Below are 22,321 nucleotides of genomic sequence, written 5' to 3' on the forward strand. Positions count from 1 at the left end.
TGCTATCAATGAAACTGTGAGAAGGAAAAAAAAAAAAAAAGGCAAAAAGAAATAGTATCCAATTACCTCCTTCTTTCCAATCTTTCTTCTGCTATCTCCCAGGAGGAAAAAATAGTCCAAGGACAAAGGGCATCTTTGAAAGCTAAAAGGCCTAGGTTTCATGTAATCATCTCTCCTCTTGTTACTCATACTGTGTTTGCAGGGCTTGTGAATCATGGAGAGCACTTCAGAGCTCTTAATTGTTCCTTTGTATCTTCTGTATATTTGCATATATCAAAAAGTGCCAATACTTGAGTTGTTAGAACTTCCATTCACCCTCAGGTTCCAGAAGGCAGGGCTGGCAACATTAGTGGCTTTAAAATGAAAGGTTGTCTCTCCTACACATTTTCCTATTCCATCTTGCTAAAGATAGAATATGATTCTGGCAAAATGAGTCAGTGAGTAAATGAATAAGCAAATTAATGAATGACTGTATGAATAAGTAGATGAATGGATATATGGATATAAGAATCTGTGTGTATTTGTAAGGAAATCTAAATTCATATGATTTAATGATGCTATTTGGACCACTTCTGGCATCAGACTGGACACAAGAGACTGGGGACAAGTTTATTTTCTCTCTCTAAGGCTTCATATGTCTATACCACTATGTGTATATGTATATGTCTATGTCTTTATCTATAGCTATATCTCTGTTTATATATATGTGTGTGTGTGTGTGTGTGTGTGTGTACATATCATATATCTACATTGGAGATAGATAGATAGATAGATATCTACATATCTATCTATCTATCTATCTATCTATCTACATATATATCTACATTGACATCTACAATGGAGAATTGTTATCTGTACCAGATATAAGGTATATAAAATGACCTCACATGAAACTAACACAGCATCTATACATTAGACTGGGTGGTTCTGTTTTTCTTCTACATACCATGGACATTTCAAAACTGTCACTCTTTATTTCTCTTTCTATGCTATTGTGTTATTATTAAATAATTACTTTTCTCTGATAATTTATCAGAGTTTGTCTATATTAGAACGTGCAATTTTGGAGTAACAGGTTAATTATTTGTGTAATATTACTGTTATTGCCAATTAGAATTTATGTCCTGTTATTACTTCCAAAGTCAGAACCTAATAACCTTCAGTCTGATTTGTTTTTCAGACTTTATAGAAAATGTAATTCTTCCTCCATTAAACATTGGAGACATGGTTATCACTGGACTGGTTATAGGAAATAGTCTGAAGATGAATCAGAATGCTTGAACAGTTTACTATTTTTGCTGCAAGAAATATTTCCTTTTCTGGAGTTGGAAAATTCCTTAGAGATAATGGAAACAAAGCTTTCTTTCTCTCCCCTCTCTTTCTAATACAGTGAAACAGAAGTGTAAGCAATGATGTTACTTCTCCCAAGTCACATACAGAGTTAGGGTAGAGAAAGTATTAAAACTGGGGATCTAGCTTGCCTGTGCTTTTCCTTTTTACCTAAATATGCTGACAGCTGTGATTCTGCTTCTTAGTGGTACTAATTAATAATAGTTATTTTTAGCGTGGGCAGTCATCACTATGGTCTGATAGAAGTGTGTTGGGTCATTTCTTTACTTCCTAGACCTTGGTTTCCTCCTTTATAAACACTAGGAGGGTAAAGTAGGAGGGAAACCACATGATAGCTATGTTAAGTTATTTTTCAGCTCTGAGAATCTATGAAGAGTAATGGTGTTATTATGTGGGTAAGATTCTCGGATGACAAAAGCTTTTCAAGTCTTCCTATTTCCTCCTTTATTTGTGAGCATGTTCAGAATGAAATTCTATGTCCAATTGCAGTAAATGTTTCAGTCTAGGTTATTAGTACAGAATGTCTGATAGAACTCAGACAGATCTATCTCTTAGTATAGAATGTCTGATAGATCTCAGCCTTGCAACTTCATCTGTTTGCTTGTTATTCCATAGAAACAGCCCTGCTGCTGGGATTGCCATCTTCTTCTTCTTCTTTTATTTTTATAATAAAACTGAGCCCTAGAAAAGTGAAGGGATTTGTCCAAGCTTCTTGTTGGCAGAGATAGGTTTCAAATACACATCTCTCAAGCTGTAAAACTCAAATTTCTCTTCTCTCTCTTCACCTCACATTCCTACCTGTAGTAGGTAAAGTGTGACCTCCAAATGTGTCGTGAAGGTCCTCATCTCTGCATGTTATTTTATTGTAAACCTCTTAAAATAATTTTTTGGCAAAGAGAGGAAGCATAGGGAATTAAAAAAAAGAACTTCAGTTAGGTGCCTTGTATGTATAGTGTAGATCATACAATCTCATCATTGTTAATTAGGTGTATTTTACAGGTACTTTCTATATGGAGATCTTTCTGTGTACAGGAAACATTCGATGTGATACTTGTGTTTCTATGAGATAGTTATCGGTGCTAGTGTTTGTCTCATGGGGGAGTGTGTGTCAGTAGCTGGAAGCATGAGTTTTGCAGTCAGACACCCTGGTTTCCTGTTCTTGCTTGGTCACTTGCACAGGGTTAAGCTGCTCAACCCTGCTCATTCACTTTTCCTTCATTTCTAACATGGCATTTCTAACTTCTTCAGATTTAGGTAATGTCTGTTTAAAATGATATGATGGGCATTAAATGTTAAGCATAAAGTGTTCCACAAATTTAATTCTTATAATTACTAACCCCCATATTAACTCTGGGAGGAACTTTATGAGAAACAGAAATTCTCTGTCGTTTTTATTTGCGTAAGTGGAGCATTCAGGTGGATCGATTGCCCCATGTTCAGCCAAGCATCACATTGCTTATGAGATCCTCTTCTGGACCCTCCCTCCCCCAGCTTTATTGGGTTATATAAGCATGGTCCTCTTTTGACCTTCCCTTCTAATCTTTCCTTCCTTATGTTTTCTGGACAGAGGACAAGATTTGGACATCAGTGCAGCACAATAACACAGAGCTGACCCATGTGCGGGGTGCAGACCCTGAGAAGCCCTACACCATGGCCTTGGATTATGGTGGCAGCATGGAGCAGCTGGAAGCCATGATTGACAGCTCAGAGCACTGTGAGCAGGAGGTGGCCTACCATTGCAGAAGGTCCCGCCTGCTCAACACGCCAGGTAAGGCTCAACCCCTCTCCTCTGCATGAACCATACAGGATGACTACAGATAGGCCTGGAAAACATGGAATGTCAAGGAGGGGGTGTCTGCAGTGACGGCTGTTCACTGTGCAGTTGAAAGAAATAAAATCAGGAAAAGACTGGCGATGGACTCATCCTGGCTTTGATTCCCAAGTGTGACCTAAGGGAAGGCTCTCATGGTAGCCTCTCAAGGTTCCATCCTCATCTTCAAGAAGAAAATGGTGACAACATGCATCCTTCAACAGTTGAGAGAATGAGAGGTTTCTTGAGCTCAACAGCCCTTGAAGAGAGCATTGAATTAGACATAGGTGGTATGGAGGTGGGAAGGGCTGTTTCTGGGAAAGGGACCAGCACATGAGAAACCACAAAGGATCTCGGCATATTCACAAAAGAACAGTGAGTTATGTCCAGGGCAAGAGATGCAGAGGGAAGTGGTATCAGGCAAGGGGGCCAGCAGGGCAGGCAAGAACAGCCCTGTGTGTTTGCATCGTTCATGTTGCCCGGAGAGTGCACGCCTCAATGGAAATGACTCTTTTTAAAAATAGTTTGCTTTTAGAAAAATCAAAACAAGACAAAATGACAAACAAAGAAAACTTTACAACTGAAATGGCCTTTTGTAAAATGTCCAGAGGGCTTTGTCAAAGTTCATAGATGCCCCTGGGAGTCAGTCATTTTTGTGAATATCTTCATCGTTTTTTTCATGGCACTTGCGTGTGCACACAGGTATACACACATGCACAAGCGGAGAATCATAAGGATATGGAATATCCAAGAATGGTCTCACAATCTGTTGCCTTAAGAAATTCTCAATCCCATGCCTGGAGGTTAGGAATTTTGAAAGGCTTGAGAAGATTAGACAGTGGAATGTCAACAAAGGAGAAGTGATAGAAGCCTAACTAAATATAACACTCTGCCTCACTGATCTAGAATCTTTAGGAAAGACGTTGTTCCACATAAGTGAATTTTCCAGATAACTGTCACTTATCCCTTTAAGCACCAAAAATGTTTTCAAAGAATTTTTAACTATTTGAAATGAAAATCTTTCTCAAATGGATTATACGCTTCCCTGCCTTCTTAAACAGAGGGTTCTGAACATAAAATGTAACCTTTTCTTGATGACTCAGGATCATCATTGTGAAAATCAATTACTGTACTCTCCTTGGATTCAGCCGTGCTCACAGGGCTGATTAGATCTGAGGCATTGGTTGCTGTCCCTCTTCCCGGTGTTCTTAGACAGGGCTGCTTGAGAGGCTCAATGTGTGTACTTGCTGGTATTTCTCTCCGTCTGGGCTGTCAAGCCTGCACCTGTCACTCTTGGCACTATTCAATATACCTGTGTCTGGATAAAACAACCTACTCTCTTTTCACTGTGTGGTTTTTAGTTTTCTAAGAATTGGGTTTGATGGAATTTTAACAAAAATGGGATTCTGTTCATTCTGACCATGGATTTCCTTTGGTCTATATATTATTATGTGATATCAGTTTGGTAATACTATTACCTTTGCACACTTTTCCCCCCCTTAACTCAACTGTCATGAATTCCCTGAGCATATTCAAGTAGAAGGGCATGGATTTGGGGGCAGGCCCTACTGAGAGTGACTCTGCCTCTTACTGCTTATACAAACTTGTGCAAGTTGTTAAATTTCCAATAGTAATTTCAACACCTAAGCAATTTACCCAAAGATCCTCAACTAATAAGGTTGATATGAGGAGTGCAGGAAAAATGTACTCTGTATCCTGTACTGTGCCTGGTACTCATTAGGTGTTCAACAAATGCCAGGGTCTTATTTCTTTCCTCCTTCACAACTTCCACCCCAGCAGGGAAGGTCTAAATTTGCACTGTAATGAGAAACAAGCTCAAAGGAACACTTTATTTCTACTTTAATGGTGTAAATAGAATAACTATAATAATTGTAACTCATGCATGCAGATAATCTCACCACCCAGAGACACCAATGTTGGATCTAGTTGCGCATCGTTCCAGACATTTTCCCATTTTGTGCACATTCACAAAAACACAGTAAAAACATATTGTCTATACGTTGGGGTTGAGAATACTCATTAATTCTCTTTCCCCCATGCTTTATGAATCAAATGAGGTAGATGAAGGAAGATAATGGGCATGGGTGCACAATGCTACTTTTTTTTGGTGGGCTAGCTTACAGAACATGGTGTAGACCAGACACTGCTGTGTGGGGTATGGGACTGCAGACAGACAGCCCCATAGAGATGTGGCCCCAACCTCACATCCCTCAGTTCAGAGATGAGCACTGACTCATTTAGGCTTACCACACAGAAACAGGCACAGAAACAACAATGTGCACCACTGTAGGCATGTGAATCCCAGAGCCATGGCTAGTGTACTACCTTTGTTGAGCTGCTATAACAGTGCGGAGTTTCCTCAAAAAAATCAAAATAGAGCTAACCTATGTCACAGCAATTGCATTAATGTATTTATCCCAAAGATACAGATGTAGTGAAAAGAAGGGGCACATGCACTCCAATGTTCATAGCAGCAATGTCCATAACAGCCAAAATTTGGAAGGAGCCAAGATGTCCTTCAACAGAAGAATGGATAAAGACCATATGGTCCATATATACAATGGAGTATTTCTCAGCCATCACAAAGGATGAATACCCAACTTTTACATCAACATGGATGGGACTAGAGGGGATTACGCTGAGTGAAATAAGTCAAGCAGAGAAAGTCAATTATCATATGGTTTCACTTACTTGTGGATCATACAGAATAGCATGGAGGACATTAGGAGAAGGAAAGGAAAAATGAAGGGGGTGAAATTGGGGAGGGAACAACCCATGAAAGACTATGGACTCCAGGAAAAAAAATGAGGATTTTAGAAGGGAGGGGGTGTGGGAATGGGTTAGCCCCATGATGGGTATTAAGGAGGACATGTATTGCATGGAGCACTGGGTGTTACAGGTAAACAATGAATCATGGAACACTACATCAAAAACTAATGATGTACTCTATGGTGAATAACATGACATAATAAAAATAAATAAATAAGCCTAGTTAAAAATATGACAGACTGATGGGCTTAAAAAAACACAAATTTATGTTTCATAGTTCCAGAGCCTGGAAGTCCATGATTAGTGTGCCAGGATCTGTGGATTCTGGTGAAGGCCCTCTTCAGGTCACTGACAACTCATTTTTTGTTATATCCTCACATGCCAGAAAGAGAGTGAAAGACCTTCTGGGAGTCCCTTTAGAAGGGGACTAATCCCATACATGAGGGCTCTACCCTCATGACTTAATCACCTTCCAGGTGGCAACCTCCTAATATCATCATATTAAGGATTAAAATTGTGACATATGAATTTTAGAGGGACATTAATATTCAGTTGTTAATAGGCACACACTTTCGAGATTGTTTTCTTCGTCTATTTAGGCAACGCCTCTCCTATTGGGAAGACCACAGAAAGAAGGGGAGATGAGTAGAATCCATCTCCTCCTTACCTACCTGCTGTGTGGAAGAGTGGAACAAGTCCCTTCCTTACCTGCTGAAGCCAGAGCCCCTCCTCCACCCTGTGATACTGTTTTATTACCTTATTTGTCACACACACACACACACAGTACACATAGCTTTCCATATTAGTAAATATGACCCTATATCATAATGTTTATTGACAACCGTCTTCCACTTTATGGACATACCACAACAGATATACAAAATGAACACATCTATTTTGGACCTTTAGTTCTCTCTCTCTCTCTTTTTTCCAATACAGATGCGCAAGAACATTTTTTGCACAAAAATTTTGTGAACAAAGCTGATTATATCCCCAGGATAAATTCCTTGAGGTGCCATTGCCAGGGTGAAAAGCGTACATATTTTTAAGGCTTTTGCCATATTGACTTCGGCAACATATTAAGTTTATACCAATTTATACTCCCAAGAATACTGTGGGATTGAGGACCCACTTGTCAGCAACATGTATCTTATTTTCCCTTTGCTAATCTGAAAAATGCAGAAGGGGGTCAAAGGCAATTATAGTTTTGTTTAATTAAAACAATGTATAGCGTGGTTCCCTTAGGTTGTTGGAGGGAGATACTACTGGTAGTCAGGGTTAATAGAAGCTATAAAGTGTTATAAATTGTGGCAGCTGTGGACTTAAATCAATAAGGAGAGAATGTGGAGGATGCTTTATTTGCTATAGAGCCTCCTCCATCTTATACGCAATGGATAATATAGAGAGGAAATAAAAGAAGACAAGATGAGGGAAAAATAAATAACTCTTCTAATGGCCACCAATGACTAAGCATTTCTCCTGTTAGCAGCTATGTCTGGGGAGCCATATAAGCATTATCTCTAATCCAGACAAGGGCTCTGCACAGTAAGGATTGTTATCCCCGTCTGGCATCTCAGGAAAGAGTACCTCAGAGACAGGAACGTGCTGGATTAAGCTACACAGCCCGGGAGGGACAGATCAGTTTCTTGGGCTGGGCTGCATCTGTAGTCCAAACAAGGCTGCTCTTTCCGATACCCTGCAGATTTCAAAGGGCCAGAAGTTAGGGTAAACATGGTCAGGGTAAACATGAGTTTCTAAGATCTTCCTTATTTTGTAAGAAAATGTAGAAAGACAGAGAAGACAGAGAAGAGGAGCCAGAGCCCTCTTCGCCAAGGCCCTGTGATTGTGAGGGTGGCTTGAATTAGGGCAAATTCCTGGGGAGCTACAAAAAGTTTCAGAATCTTTGCTGAGTGCAGGAGCTCCCAGGGCTCACGCACCCCCTCCCAGGGTGGCCCTGAGGACCACAACGGCATTCCCAGAGCCTCTTTCTGCCTGCTCTCAGCTCTGGCTTTGGTTCTATTCATCTGGAATAGAGAGGAAAATTAAGACAGGCAAGCTGAGTTCAGGCCTGGTTAGTTCACGACTGTGTATTTTTCATTCAGTCAGTGACTGAACCATGACACTGTCATTTTCTGACAAGTTTCCTCTGATATTCTTCCTCAGAGTGGCTGATAAGCGCCAGCCAATGGAATGTGTCATCTGTCTCTTTAACTGAAGGTTTATGCTAGAAACTCTCTGAAGGACCAGGATTCCAAGCCACAGGGGTTCCTGGGAAAGGTGTCTTTGCTATTCCCATGCATCTTTTTGGTTGTCTTTCCTATGCTTCTACTTATTACTTTGAGCTTTATGCAGGGCTACAGAAAAGTTTCCAAGACAAGAATCATCAGCCTGCCTGTGCTCAGGGCACTTTGTCACCAGGAGAGGAGGGGTCCACTTGTCCCCAGGAACAAGGGCTGCCTTGTTTGAGCCCAGCCTTTGTCACCATCAGCATCTTTTTAGGAATTTTGCCCAAAGCCGGGGTCTCGGTAACATGTAATGAGTTATATGAAATAAAGTAGAACCCAGCTCAGGAAACACACAGAAGATGCAGAAAGAAATATCAAATCCACAGTCTGGAGGATGCTTTAATCATGTGGCCAATGAGCTCTATAACCTACAACTTCCCCCTGCAAGGAAGATAAGATTGAAAAGGGCTTTGGAAAGTAATCACCTGGGGAGGCCCAATGCCCAGGTTTCTGCTAGGAGTGAGGATAGAAGGTCCTACCGATCCCAAATCTCTTCCATAGACTCCATGGAACCATGACATTACTCCCTAGATTTCCTCAATGAAGTGTATCCGATGTATGTATCTTTTGTGTTTATACTCCACATAGTAAACGTTTTTATTTGGGAATACCTTCCCAGATATATTTATTTGGAAATACCCTCCCCAATAAAGCTGTGAGCTTTCTAAGGCAGATGTAAAAAGTCATATTTGAAATATGAAACCACTGAAATGGCTTGAAATATATATGAAAATTGAGACTCCATTACTTTGAAATCTAATAGCCATAGGACAGCTTGAGCTGGAGTTTACCTTGGTTCTGAAAAGAAAGCATTTGCCAAGCAAACCCGTCATATAAATAAGATTGCCACGAGGATCTACATGAGGTTCCTCAGTAGAACTAATTACTCAGTGCCATCAATGCTTCAGAGTCCTCATCTCCCTGCCTGTAATGGGTGAACATCATTCCTGTTCACTCATTCAGGCCAGCAGGGACTTGAGTGATTTCCATCCGGGGTCACTTGTTTTATTGTTTTACCTAGTTGTGTTCCCATGGATTGGAAAGCACTGAAATCCTTATTTATTTATTTATTTATATTTATTTAGAGAGGGAAGGGGGAGGCAGGGGCAAAGAGAGAGAGAATCTTAAGCAGGCTCTACACCCAGCACAGAGCCTAACTTGACTCCATCTAATGACCCTCAGATCATGAGCTGAGACAAAATCAAGAGTTAGATGCTTAGCCAACTGAGTCCCTGAAATCATATTTCTTTTAAAGTCTTCCTAAACTTTCTATTTTCTTCTTTTCCCTTAATTAATGATAATTTAGTGAGTATGTGGCTAACTGGTTATATATAATATATATATGTGATATATAGTTTAAATTATATATAAATATATAGTGTAGCATGTAGGAATATATTATATATACACACTATGCATTATAGTGTACATACTATATAATATATAATATGTGATTTATGTATACTCATTATATACTTTTTATATCTCCAAATATATCTATAAATGCACTTGTGTGTATAAACCCTCATGACTATCCTCGATATTTGGCTTAAGATGTGTACAAAGGAATGATCAGACTTAGAAATCTAGGTAAGGAATTGTGATGGAGAAAAGTCAAATTATGGATAGAAAAAAAGTAGTTTTTCAGGATATGCTGGGTTTTATTAAACTTAAAACTCTTTGTCCACAGTATTTGTACAAAACATAATAAATTTACAGATGATTACATTTTCTTTCAAACAATAAGTATCTACTCATTTTGATTGTGACAAAAGTATTTTGTCACATACTTTTCTGTCCAGGGGGAATGAAATATTGAAAAAATGGAGTTCCTGCCTACCTGATTGTAGCAGGGGTATAAGAAAGACAAGCCAAACACACATGTGCACCCTCACCCCCAAACATACTCAGTTCATGATGAACATAAGGAAGAAAAATCAAGAAGCAAAAGAAAATTGAAAATGAGCAGGCATTGGGAATTCTGCTTCATACGGGGGTAAGAAAGCCTCCTGGGCTAAGAGGGGTGCACCACAGAGTCTTGGGTGAAGGGAGGGTGTGGGCCATGTGATATCCAGGACCAAAGATTCTAGGCAGAGGAATAGCAAGAGGGCCAGTGTGCCTAGTGGAGAGAGAAGAGGGAGTGAGAATCATAAGAGAATGAGCCTGGGGTGTCCAGAGACCATATCATGACAGGCCTAGTGCTATGGATTTTTATCCTAAGTGTGCAGGGAAGTCCTGAAAGAATTAAGCAAAGGATTACTCTTCTTCTTCCTATTTTAAATCCAAAGACTCATGTCAGTTTATTTAAGTCAGGCTAAACTGGGTATCCATTTTTTGTTAAATCCATTTTAGGTCACTCCCTATGCCTAGTGAACTAGAAATAGCTATGAGCTCCCTGAGGACAAAAGCTTTGTCTTATACAGTCCTGATCCCTACAGTCTAGCACAGCACTGTCAGCAAAAGGCTTAGAGGCCCTTATGGTTACTTCTGTTTCATGGAAGTACTTTTGTACTTGTTCCCTAATTACACTGAGTTGAGATTGCCTTGGCCCCTTCACCTACTATTTTACTACTTTCCACTTACCCAGACTGCACTCACAAATCCGAGAGGTCTCTGTTGGAGCTGGAATCCTTGTCCTCTGCAGAACGTCCCCTCCCTCCCTTCCTCCCTTCTTCTCTTTCTTCCTTCTTTCCTTCCTCTCTTCCTCCCTCCCTCTCTCCATTCCTTCCTTCCTTCCTTCCTTCCTTCCTTCCTTCCTTCCTTCCTTCCTCCATTCCTTTCTTCCTTCCTTCTTATATTCCTTCCTCCCTTCCTTCCATCCTCTATCCTTCCCTCCCTTACTACAACACACACACACACACACACACACACAATAGATAGATAGATAGATAGAACTGATCCCAAAGTCCATCATGGTCCTTTCATTATGACATGTTGTCAACATACTACTTAAGAAGAAAAAGTCTCACAGAGAGAAGGAAAATAATAAAAGGAAGATTCAGGTACCCAAGAAAAATTTCATTTTTAAAATTATTATTTTTTAAAAAATTATTAATTATTATTAAATTAAACGATCAATTATTATGTAACAAACCACCATAAAACTTAGTGCTTTAAAATGATGGTAACATCCATCTTGCCCACCCATCTGCAATTTAGTCATGTGCCAGTAGGATTTGCCCATTTCTGCTTCAGCCTGGGTTGCTAGAAGCTGGGACCAAAGCTGCATCTGCAGTCCTCAAGGGCTCACTCACCAGTTGTCATGGCTGTTGGCTGGGTCCTTGGTTGGGCATGGGGTCTTTCCATGTGGCTGTCTGGTTTTCTCATAACAGAGTGGCTGGGGCTCAGGGTCAAACGCCCCAAGAGAGAGAGAAGGACAGGTGGGACCTCTACTGCTTTTTCTTACCTAGTGTTGAAAGTCATGCGTTATTATTTTTGTCACTTTCTAATTCTTAGATGATGGTCAGTTAGGCTAGCCCACATTAAATAGGAGGCAAATTCCATTCCATCTTTTCATGGGGTGAGTGAATGAACATATTTTAAGACTACCATGTCCTCTTCAAAATTTGGCATGGGTAGTCAACTAGTGTAAGGAAATAGAGCAAATGGAGGGCAGAATCAGGAGGTCATATATCTCCAACTTGCAATCTGATGTCCTGCTGGCCATTGAACATTCAGTTCTAGTTTAGGCTAGAAATGTGTCTGACTTTCCATTTTTCCTTCTTAGGGACTTCTGTTACCCTTAAAGTAATATGGCTAAAATCTGTTTATAAGAGTTTGCCATAGGCCTTAAAAAATATAAGGAGACTATAACATGAATCAAATCAGTGCATTTTACTGTGCATGAAAGCCACCTTTCCTAATGTCCTAATAATTCACTCTTGGTGTTTTGCTGGGGACATAAAGTCAAAATTAGAGGTGGGTGGATTTTACAAAGAAGACATACACCTTAGGGAAGCTAGGGATGTGAGTGTGTATCTAAGGAAAATAAAAACTATCCCACATAAATTCAAGAGATGATAAGTGCCTGGTTGCAAATGAATTGCTTTCCAGACCATTAATTACTTTCGTAGTCAATGTAGATTACTCAACAATCAACATTTGGACCCCACGTGAGACAAAGTTTTTATTTTTCTCACTGCTCTATGAAAGAATGTGTTTGCTTAATTTATCTTGAATGTACATATAGGATAAAAGGGGTTTTTTTTTGGTTATTTTATTTTTTTGTTTTGTTTTTCTACTCTTAAGACATAGTACAATGGCAGCAACATGAAAAGAGCATGAATTTTGGAATCACAGAAAATTGTATGATATTTTACTTTTTCTACTTCTTGGCTCTGAGAATGTGAGCATGTTACATGGACTTTCTGAGCCTCTGTTTCCTTAGCTGTAAATGTAATAATGATAGATGCTGTGTCTTGCTTATAGTAGACATTCAAAATACTATGTTTTTTTTTTTTGTCAGTATTTTATCATACTTTCAAAAGATCAAGGAGAATATTAGTTCTCCTAGCTGTCAGGAGAGGGTCTCAGAATCCAGCTATATGTCTGGTGAAAAAAATGAATTTGGGGATCTGCCTCTTGTTGGTTTATGGGCAAACTTACTTTTAAATGGAAGGTTAGGTATTTGTAAATGTGATATGTATCCATCTAATAGCACTGTTGAAAGTGGTAAAGTTGAGTCTGTATCCACTCCCTCACCGCTAACCACTCAACTCCAATCATCTTTCTATTTTTCTCATTTCAGTAAATGACTCCATCCAGGTTCTCAAGCCAAAATCTAGCCCCAAATCCCTCATTATCATTCCCAGTCCTATCCAGTCTATCAACAATACCGCCTCATCAGTCAGACCTGACTCTTACCCCAGCCTCTTCCCTTATTTCCACTGGTTCCACTTACGTTCAGAACTCATCCTCTCCAGACTGGACAAGTGCATCATATTTCTGCTTCTCTCCTGTCACACCCTTACCCCACCTCACTACAATTTCTATCTCACACAGCAGACAATGTAATGGTCTTTCCAAAATGAGGTTGTATAAATCTGACTTTAAATCCTTCTCCGTGCCCTTGAAACAGAATCCTGACTCCTTACCATGGCCTAGAGAGCTCTGCAGGCTGAGCCCACTCCCCAGTTCCCTAAACATAGCCTGATATCCTATTATTCTGCTCCCTGCCAAAATAGCCCTCTACATCTTAAACTGATGCACTAGCCACTCTCCCTATTAAAAACTTTCATTCCTCTTCCCATGCTTAGCTCTCAGCTTCAGTTTTACATACATACACACTATGATTCTTTATAGCACTTCATTCTATTTTAGTATTCTGTGTAGAAGTTATTACTGCCCAATATTTTCTATTTGTTTATTGTTTATCTCTGTCAGTAGAATATGAGCTTCATGAGGGAGAGAACTTTTTTGACTAACTCAACATTTTGTGCCCCAAATGCCGAGAATAATAGCTGACACCTAGCAAACATTTAGTTAGTAGTTGTTGAATAGAAGATTCCACCTCAATTAATGATATCACTAATGTCCATATTATATTAGAGGACCCATGATAAAGCAAGCACATTTCGCTAAGCCTGCTGTTACAGAAACCCCTGCTAGCAGAGAGCAGTTTGTGAATGGGAAGGGCGAGACTGGGAGGTGGGAGACACTGTCCCACTTCTGGCTCCAGGACAGTCTCTCTGTGACCTTGAACAACTTTCTTATATTTTAATGGGCCTCAAGTTCCTCCTCTTTATTTATTTATTTATTTATTTATTTATTTTTTAGGTTTTATTTATTTACTTGAGAGTGAGAGAGCATGAGAGGGGAGAGGAGGGTTAGAGGGAGAAGCAGACTCTCTGCTGAGCAGGGAACCCAGTGCAGGACTCGATCCCAGGACTTCAGGATCATGACCTAAGCTGAAGGCAGTCACTTAACCAACTGAGCCACCCAGCTGTCCCAAGTTTCTCTTCTTTAATCCTAGTGGGTTATATGTGATTTTCTCCAAGTGTCCTCCCACTGTGATACCTCATGACTGTATTAGCCACTACAAAGTGAGTTAAAAAAACACATTACAGTTTATTACTTTCTTGTTACCATAAGGAACTAGAGGAGTTGGTAAAACACACACACATACAAAGAGAGAGAGAGAGAACTTTCTGACTCTTAAGACAATGAAATATGGTAATTTATTTATTTGGTAGGTGACATTTTTAATACCTTCATACACCTGAACTTTTCAGAATGTATTTTCCATATGGTAATACTCATTTGTATAGATAACATGTGAAACTTCCCCAAGGTCATAACAAGTCAAGAGTAGTGGGGATTACAGTTTCTTGCCTTACAGTATGTACACATGTATCAGAGTATTCATTTTATAAACACCTCAGTGGTTGTGAGGTAGTATAGAAATGTTATGATACCAGCTGCACTGATGAGGCCTGCCAGTCCACATAGACTTTGTGCATAATAGCATCTCATCTTCTTATGGAGAGTTAGGGCTGATGCTGGATTTCTTTCCTGCCTGGGCCCTCACAGGAATGCATTATGGCATTTTAATTCCTCCATGCTTTCCTGAGTGTGTGCGTGTGTGTATGTGTTCCTGTGCATGCCTGTGTGTGTGCATGCGTGCATGTCCACGTGCAAGCCCTTGATTGTAGGATTTTATGAGAAATACCAAGCCGTGTTTTAGGTGGTGTAGAGATGTCAAGCCATAATCTTAGTATTGCACAGTGGAAACATTTTAGGTTCTAAAGCCATAGATAGATAGATAGAGAGATAGATAGATGATAAATAGGTGATAAAAATAAAAATACTGAACTGCCCCACTCTGCTACTTCTCTGCTGAATGGCTGTTGTCAAGCCGTATAACCAAAGTCCTGAGGCATTTTCTCATCTGCAAAATAAGTAATATATTAACCCAGTTTGAGACTTTTTCATGGATGCAATGATTTTGTAAAGGGATTGCCCATAGTGGCTACTACAATTTAAAGAGCCTATGCCCTTCTCAGGAGAGCTAGAGACAATATTTATAAGTCAGAAAGATAGAGAAAGCTCTGGAAAGGAAAAATCAATTCTGGTTAAATGAATCTCAGAGATCTTCCGTGGAAAAGAATCACTTCTTTTTAGACACAGCATGGGTAGTAGTCACTGTGATGGGGAAGGGCATGGAGGGAGACCATTCTTAGGGAATGAGGGAGAGTAATTTTTAGGAATGAAGCAGTTGAGGCTGTTACTGCTTATTTCAGTGAGGGGGAACAAAGGATGAGAAAGAAAATAGGTAGGAAAGATGGAGAGCATTCTGTGTTGTAGATACTTTGCAACATGTTTCTGTAGATGAACTCCATTACCTCCATTCGTGGAGTGTGATATAATAGGAAGATTAGCCATGTGGTTATAAAGAAACCTGACTAGATCAGAAGGAGACTATTGACAAGGAGACAAGTTAGGTCTATCTCTCTGTCAAAGAAAGAGGTAAAAAGTGTGGGGACATAGAAATAGGAAGGGAGGGGTGCTTGGGTGGCTCTGTCAGTTAAGCTTCTGCCTTCAGCTCAGGTCATGATCCTGGGATGCTGGGATCAAGCCCCACGTCTGGGTCCTTGCTCAGTAGGGAGCTGGCTTTTCCCTCTGCCTCTGCATGCCACTCACCCTGCTTGTGCTCTCTCTCTCTCTCTCACGCTCTCTCTCTCTGTGTCAAATAAATAAATAAAATCTTAAAAAAAAAGAAATAAGAAGACAAACAAAAGAATGATTGCTCTTGATGAACAAAATAGACTTAAGCAATGCTATTCAATGGAAACTTTGCAATTTTCTAATAGCTACATTATAAACATAAAAAGAAATAGATGAAATGAATTTAATACTATGTTTTATTTGTGACAATATATCCCAAATAGTATCCATTTGATGTGTAATCAGCAAAGGAAAATTATTAATATTTATTTTATATTATTTTTTATTCCAAATCTTCAAAATCTGGTGCACATTTTGCTTTTACAACACATTTTAATTCACATTGACCACATTTCAAGAGCTGAATAATTACATGCAGCTAGTAGCTACCATATTGGATAGTGCTGGTCAAAAAATGTTTTCATTCTGGATAAGTCTTTCAATGCAAGACCAATAAACAGAAACACTGGAGTTAAGAAACTGGAGGGAGTTGATTCTAGTAGGGAATAAATTAGATTTTGATTAGATATGTTGATTTCGAGATGTGGGGTGGGCAGTCAGGTCCACAGGTGGTGCTGAAGCCTGAGGTTAGAGATCAGAAGTGATAGGGTGGCAAGCAACCAGAGTAGGAGGCATCAGGTACTTTAAAGAGTGCAGGAGGGGCATGCAGCTAAGGGAAAGCATGTATGTGGTGGGGGGTGGGGGTGGGGGTGGTACAAGAATGCTGTAAGCAGTGAGAGTAGGGACCTGAGTTCACGTGATAAAGGAAGCGTTGTAGGAGGCAAACAATGCCTGAGCCCTGGAGCTCATGTAAGTGCAGAGAGCAAATGCTCTAAGTAGCAGTCACAGAAATATTGTAGTGGGGAGTCTCTGCAGCTCTAAGGATGGCTTACTTTAAGGAATCTATACTCTCACAGGTTGGAAAGTTGTTGTAAAGGCACAGAGGGGGTCCAAAGCCCCTGCATCCAGATGTGGAAGACCAGTCAACAAGAGAATCAAGAAATACCACTATTACTAATTATTATAATAATAACAACCCCAAGAGTGATGTCTGTACCTGCTATCTGCTAACATATGTGTATGTGCATACGTATGTAATATGGATGTATACATACAAGCATATATATGTGTGTGTACATATATTTACATGCACACAATATTATATTCTCACGTGAACCACTGAATAAGATGTTATTATTCCAGGTATATGAACGAGGGAATGAGACTTCAAGGTAAATAACTTGCCCTAGGTCTTACAGGGAAGATCCTAATAGCTCTAACTTCAAAGCTAATGCTCCTGATGTCAAGAGAAGAGGAAGGAAAAGCAGGATTAAGATCCTGAGTCCAGATACCTTGTTCTGAGTGCTGGTTCTGCCAATGAAGAGAGCTCTCTCTGAAGAGAGCATATTGGTGTAGGCTACATGAAGTTTGCTGCAATATGTCATGTGTATATACATATGTAAAACAAACCCAACTTACATATACCTATATATGATATGATATATTATATATGATATATACAAGCCTTTACATATATATACCTGTATATGATATATGTGCATACATATTGTGTATATATGCATTTTCCTGTTCAGGTTCCTAATAATCCCCATGTAGGAGATACTTAAAATACTTGGAAAAAAGGAAAGGAGCAACATTGCATTAAGCCTAACTTTTGAATCTAAAAACTTTAATGTGCCAGGATTTTTAATATATGTTTTTAATTCCTGGTATAGATGGATTGTATAACCATCTCATTTAATCTTTATGATCCCATGTAAAAGTTTTTTACTGATAAACAAACCAAGGGTCAAAGAGATAAAGTAAGAACAACATGACCCTATCCATATCTGAAAAAAATATAAATGAGTCTAATAAAACCTGTTGTGATTAAATTCAGTTTGATAGACAAATGAAAGTAATCCTTGTTTTTATTCTGCCAAGTCACCAGCTACTCAGATGCCAGTTATATAACATCCCTGAACAGAATCAAGTCAAGGCTGGATTTTGCCTAGTAAGCCAGTATTATATGTACAGTCAGGTAACTACAAAATCTATCTGGGCAATCGATTCATAAGATGTCCCCAAGAATAGAAAACTAATTCTCTCTGTGAACACGTCACTGACAGGGGAAAGAAGTCAGATAAGGAGAAAATCAGAAATGAAGTTGCTGACACTCTAACAATGCATCTGTATATTCAGCAACGTTTTTGGATTGGGTTTAGAGAGGATAAAACATTGCAATATTGAAGTAGCTGCAGAAACCACCTTGGGAAGATTAAGCCAGAGGAAGGAAGGAAGGAAGGAAGGAGGGAAGAAAAATAGGAAGGAAGGAAGGAAGGAAAAAAAGAAAGGAGAGAAAAATAGGTGGCGAGGGAGAGAGGGTGGAGGTGGGGAGAGAAAGAAAAACAACTCTCTGGGGAATTGTCTCTGAAGTAGAATCCTGTATTCTGTCTGATCGAATAGATTCTCAACTTGGAGGCATGATCCTGGGCAAAAAGCCCTTATGTGATCCTCCCAAGGGCGTCAGGTTATGATGGTGAAAACGAATCCATGACAGTAGACATGTACATGACAACTAATCTAAACAGCTTATCTTAACAATGAGTTTCTTAAAGGGAGAAATGAATATGGTGGCAGTAGGAGCCCAGAGATGGCAATTTGTTGGGAGCTGAGAGGCACAGAGGACATCCACTTCCTCAGTGGCAGAATTGAAATAAACATTCTTTTCTTTTTTCTTTAAGATTTTTTTTTTTATATTTATCTATTTGACAGAGAGAGAACAAGCAGGGAGAGTAGCAGGCAGAGGGAGTGGGAGAAGCAAGTACACCGTAGGAGGAGAGCCCAATGTGGGCTTGATCCCAGGACCCTGGGATCGTGACCTGAGCCAAAGGCAGATGTTTAACCAACTGAGCCACCCAGGTGCCCCTAAAAATTATTTCCAAGTGAGACTTTTCCATCTCTGAGTTTTTAAGAATAACTACTTGGTCTTACTCATTTCTGAACATTTCTAGAGCCTTGTCTGATGCCTGACAAAAAGTAGGTGCTCAACATTATTTCTTGTCTGTGAGAATCATGTGAGAATATGATTTTTTAAAAAGTACTTTCCTTTATCAGATAGGATAGGCTAAATATTTGATGACCAGCTACTCATCAGGGAGTGGCTGGTGGCTCTACTCTGTGTCTTCTTCCTGCATGACCCAGAGTGATGAAGTAGCTCCCCTCAGGGGTCTCTGGTCACCTTGGAAGAGGAGGAGAACTCTGGAGTGCCTCAAAGTTGCTACAGCCTGGGGTGTCATATGTCACTTTTGTTTGCAATTCATTGCCCAGAATGAAATATTTAGGAGAGGAAAAATAATTTTCCCTCAAAACTTTTGAGTTTCTTGGCTAAGACCCCTTTAAGAAAAGACAGAGGAACAGGAGAAAAACAGAAGTTTATCAACATGTATCTCATGTATACATAGGAGATGTTCAGGGGAAAATGAACAATTCAAAGAAATGGCTAATAACTCTTGCTTATATGGTATCTTCAGTAAAGAATGGTCAATCTGTGGAGAAGTGATAAGACAAAGGAAAACAGTTTTAGGTTTCCAAGTGTAAAGATAAAGGCTAGTTAGTAAAATTTGTTATGTAGATTTCTCTGGTGCCTTATCTAGTCTGAGAGGGTCTGATACTGTTTCCAAATGGTTAACTTTTGTCCTCCTGGCAAAGAAGGAAGTAGGGAGACTTTTGTAAATTTGTGTCCTTCTTTCAGGCAAATTTAGAGAGGATGGGAGCTTTGTCTGTCTCTACTTCTCAGTTACCTTCAGCTCAAAATAATCCTTAGGGCAAATGGCATATTTTGAAGTGGCATATTGTGCTAGCCTTCAAATGCCTATAACCCCAAGAGGACCAGGAAGTATAATGCCACCATATGCCCGGAAGGTGAAGAAGCAGAAATAATTGGTGCATAGCCTCAATGCCTATAACACACAAGGGGAGGGGGAAAGGGAAGAACAGGTGCAAAAAAGCAAAAAGAAAGTCATATCCACATTGAAATGAAATAAAAGAGTATGCTTGTAACATCACTTTTCTCTTCTCATTGACTACAAGATGTATTATTTTTTTAATGTAAGACACACCAAAAAGAAAAATGTATCAGATCTCTAAACTACTATAATCTATTTTGAAACCTGCGAGTTTATTTATAGATCCTCATGTATGAATATATATAGCATGAATTTTGGTTTCAGCTAAGATCAAATATTTGATTAATATCAAAATTAGCTTTACTATTTAATTAATATTACAGTTTTAGTGTTAGTTCATGGTAATGTCAATATAAATTGTAGGGCTAATATTTAGAAAGTATTAAAATCCTTTTTTTAAATCAAAGCAAATTTTCAAGTTTAATTATGTAATTAGTCAAGAAGCCCTAACATATGTGTGGATAAAAAATGTGTCTGTATACATGTGTTGATGTATAGTTGGAAACATTATATACATTTTGATTCACACAAATGTTTTGATTCACAGAAATGTCACACAAATGTGTTACTTTTATGAATCTGTTTGCCTCTGAAATATCATTCTTATGTGTGTGTGTATTTGTGCAAATGTATAGAACAGGACCTTGCAGTGCCCCGTTGATGTGGTTTCCCTCATGCTCTGAATGCTAGCATTCTCACTCTGGCATCTGAAGAGCTGACAAAGCAGATGGTGCTGGACACTTCACCAACAGGGCTGGCGCACCGTACTGCAAATGCCCCAGGGCGACAAGCGCACCACCAGGCCATCTTGAACTGAGTACATTCCAGTAGCTTGGGTTACTCTCCCACAGTGGCCTCTTCTGCTGCTCCATATTTTATGTTTAGGGGAGTTGCTTTGATATTTCAAAACTTTCAAATGTGTTCAGGTGATTGGGCATGAACTGCAGCGAAGAACCAAAGGGAGATTATTACTCTGGTTGTTATAAGATAAACATTTTATGGCAGCTAAAAGTGCTTTCTGAAAAAGATTTGGGGAACTCTAAAATGACCAGGCAGTTAGAGGTTGGTAGAAATCCTTCCATACCAGGAAGAACTTTAACCGTTGTGGTGAAGATTAACCAATAAATGAATGAAGAGAACTAAAAGAAAAGATATCCTGGGGTGGTTCATGCTGCAAGCAATTTGAATGTGTCTAAAGGGTCAGATTATCATATTGATGGAGTAGCAACAGAAAAACATCCCTACTTCCTGCTGAATGAAGGACAGAAGGGTGAAGTCTCTGTGCTGTCTCTGAGTATCCTTATTCCACAAAACTGGGCTCTGGGTGCCACAGAATCATGTGCCCTTGATTTGATGATTCACGCCTCTGGTGTCTCAGCAATAGCGTGTTTCTTCCAGTTTCAGTACTAAGCCTGCTCCATCCCACCTGCTCTGTGGTATTATTTTGGCCGAAGTAAGTATAATTCCTGCCCCGGTTATTCATCAGTGCCCTTGGGTCTTTGGGAGATATGTTCTTCCCTGCCTCAGGGCCATGCTAATTTCATTTCTCATCCTCCATCGTGCCTGAATACACAGTTTACCTAAAGGTTAAGAATTATGAGTCTAATTAGGAGGATGGAGCAATTCCACTACATTAACATTAATAGTGCATGGAAAGCACTCCCCATGGCTTCATTTTTTAAGCAGTAGCTATTTCTATGTCTCTTCTCCCTTTCCTATTTTTCTTTCCTGCACCACTTAATGATAATCTAATGGTAGCAATGGTACCTATGTTGATAGAAGAGAAAAGGTGATAATTGTTCCTGCCTATCTCTTTCTCATTCCCCCACTGCTAAGGGCAGCGTCCTTGAGACAGGTTTGTTTTACTGATCAAAGGCAGTCCATGGGAAAAGAGGCCCAAAGGAATGGGGAATTGTCAAGAAAGCTCTGCTGCAGACAAATATGATGGAACTCATTCATCAAGTGATAAAATGTGAACTTCTCTTTCATCCTGGATTTGAAAGGTCATTATCGTGAAGAGTCGGTTTTATAAAGGTTAAAAGTAAGTGACCGATGGTGATGTATCATGGAATTCCCTGGTTGTGGAACACTACCTACGTCAGGCTCTCTTGCCCTGCTTCAAGTTTAAACAACTAACAGGGCCTCTGAACCAGTAGAGAAAGCATGCTTTAGTCATGCGTCTGTCCAGGAAATCCTCTGGCATCAGGAGCTTCCATGGGGAGCAAGCCTGGAATTCCCACTCTGTTGTAGATTTCCTTCAGATTTTCCTCAGGGAGCCTGCAAAGGAGGGACTAAGGTCTGAGATCTTTAGCTACTAATTGCAAGGTTTAGGAGCAACTATTTAGCATGACATGTGTTCCAGAGGCATTGAGAGGAAAATAACAAATTGAACACATGTCGAATCATTACTAGAAGGAAAAAAATTGTCCAGGAAACTGGACGATGTGGAGTGAGCT

At 39.6% G+C, this 22,321-nt stretch overlaps 1 protein-coding gene across 1 annotated transcript in view; it reads left to right on the forward strand.

Annotated features, from left to right (window-relative positions):
• CNTNAP5 (contactin associated protein family member 5) overlaps positions 1 to 22,321 on the forward strand; it is an 847,743-nt gene that overhangs the window by 569,885 nt on the left and 255,537 nt on the right. The window contains exon 13 of the mRNA XM_047722671.1: positions 2,918 to 3,118. Coding sequence (XP_047578627.1) covers positions 2,918 to 3,118 — 201 coding nt within the window. The remainder of the gene's footprint in view (positions 1 to 2,917; positions 3,119 to 22,321) is intronic.

This window comes from Lutra lutra, chromosome 3 (genome assembly GCF_902655055.1).
Source record: "Lutra lutra chromosome 3, mLutLut1.2, whole genome shotgun sequence".
Lineage (NCBI taxonomy): Eukaryota > Metazoa > Chordata > Mammalia > Carnivora > Mustelidae > Lutra > Lutra lutra.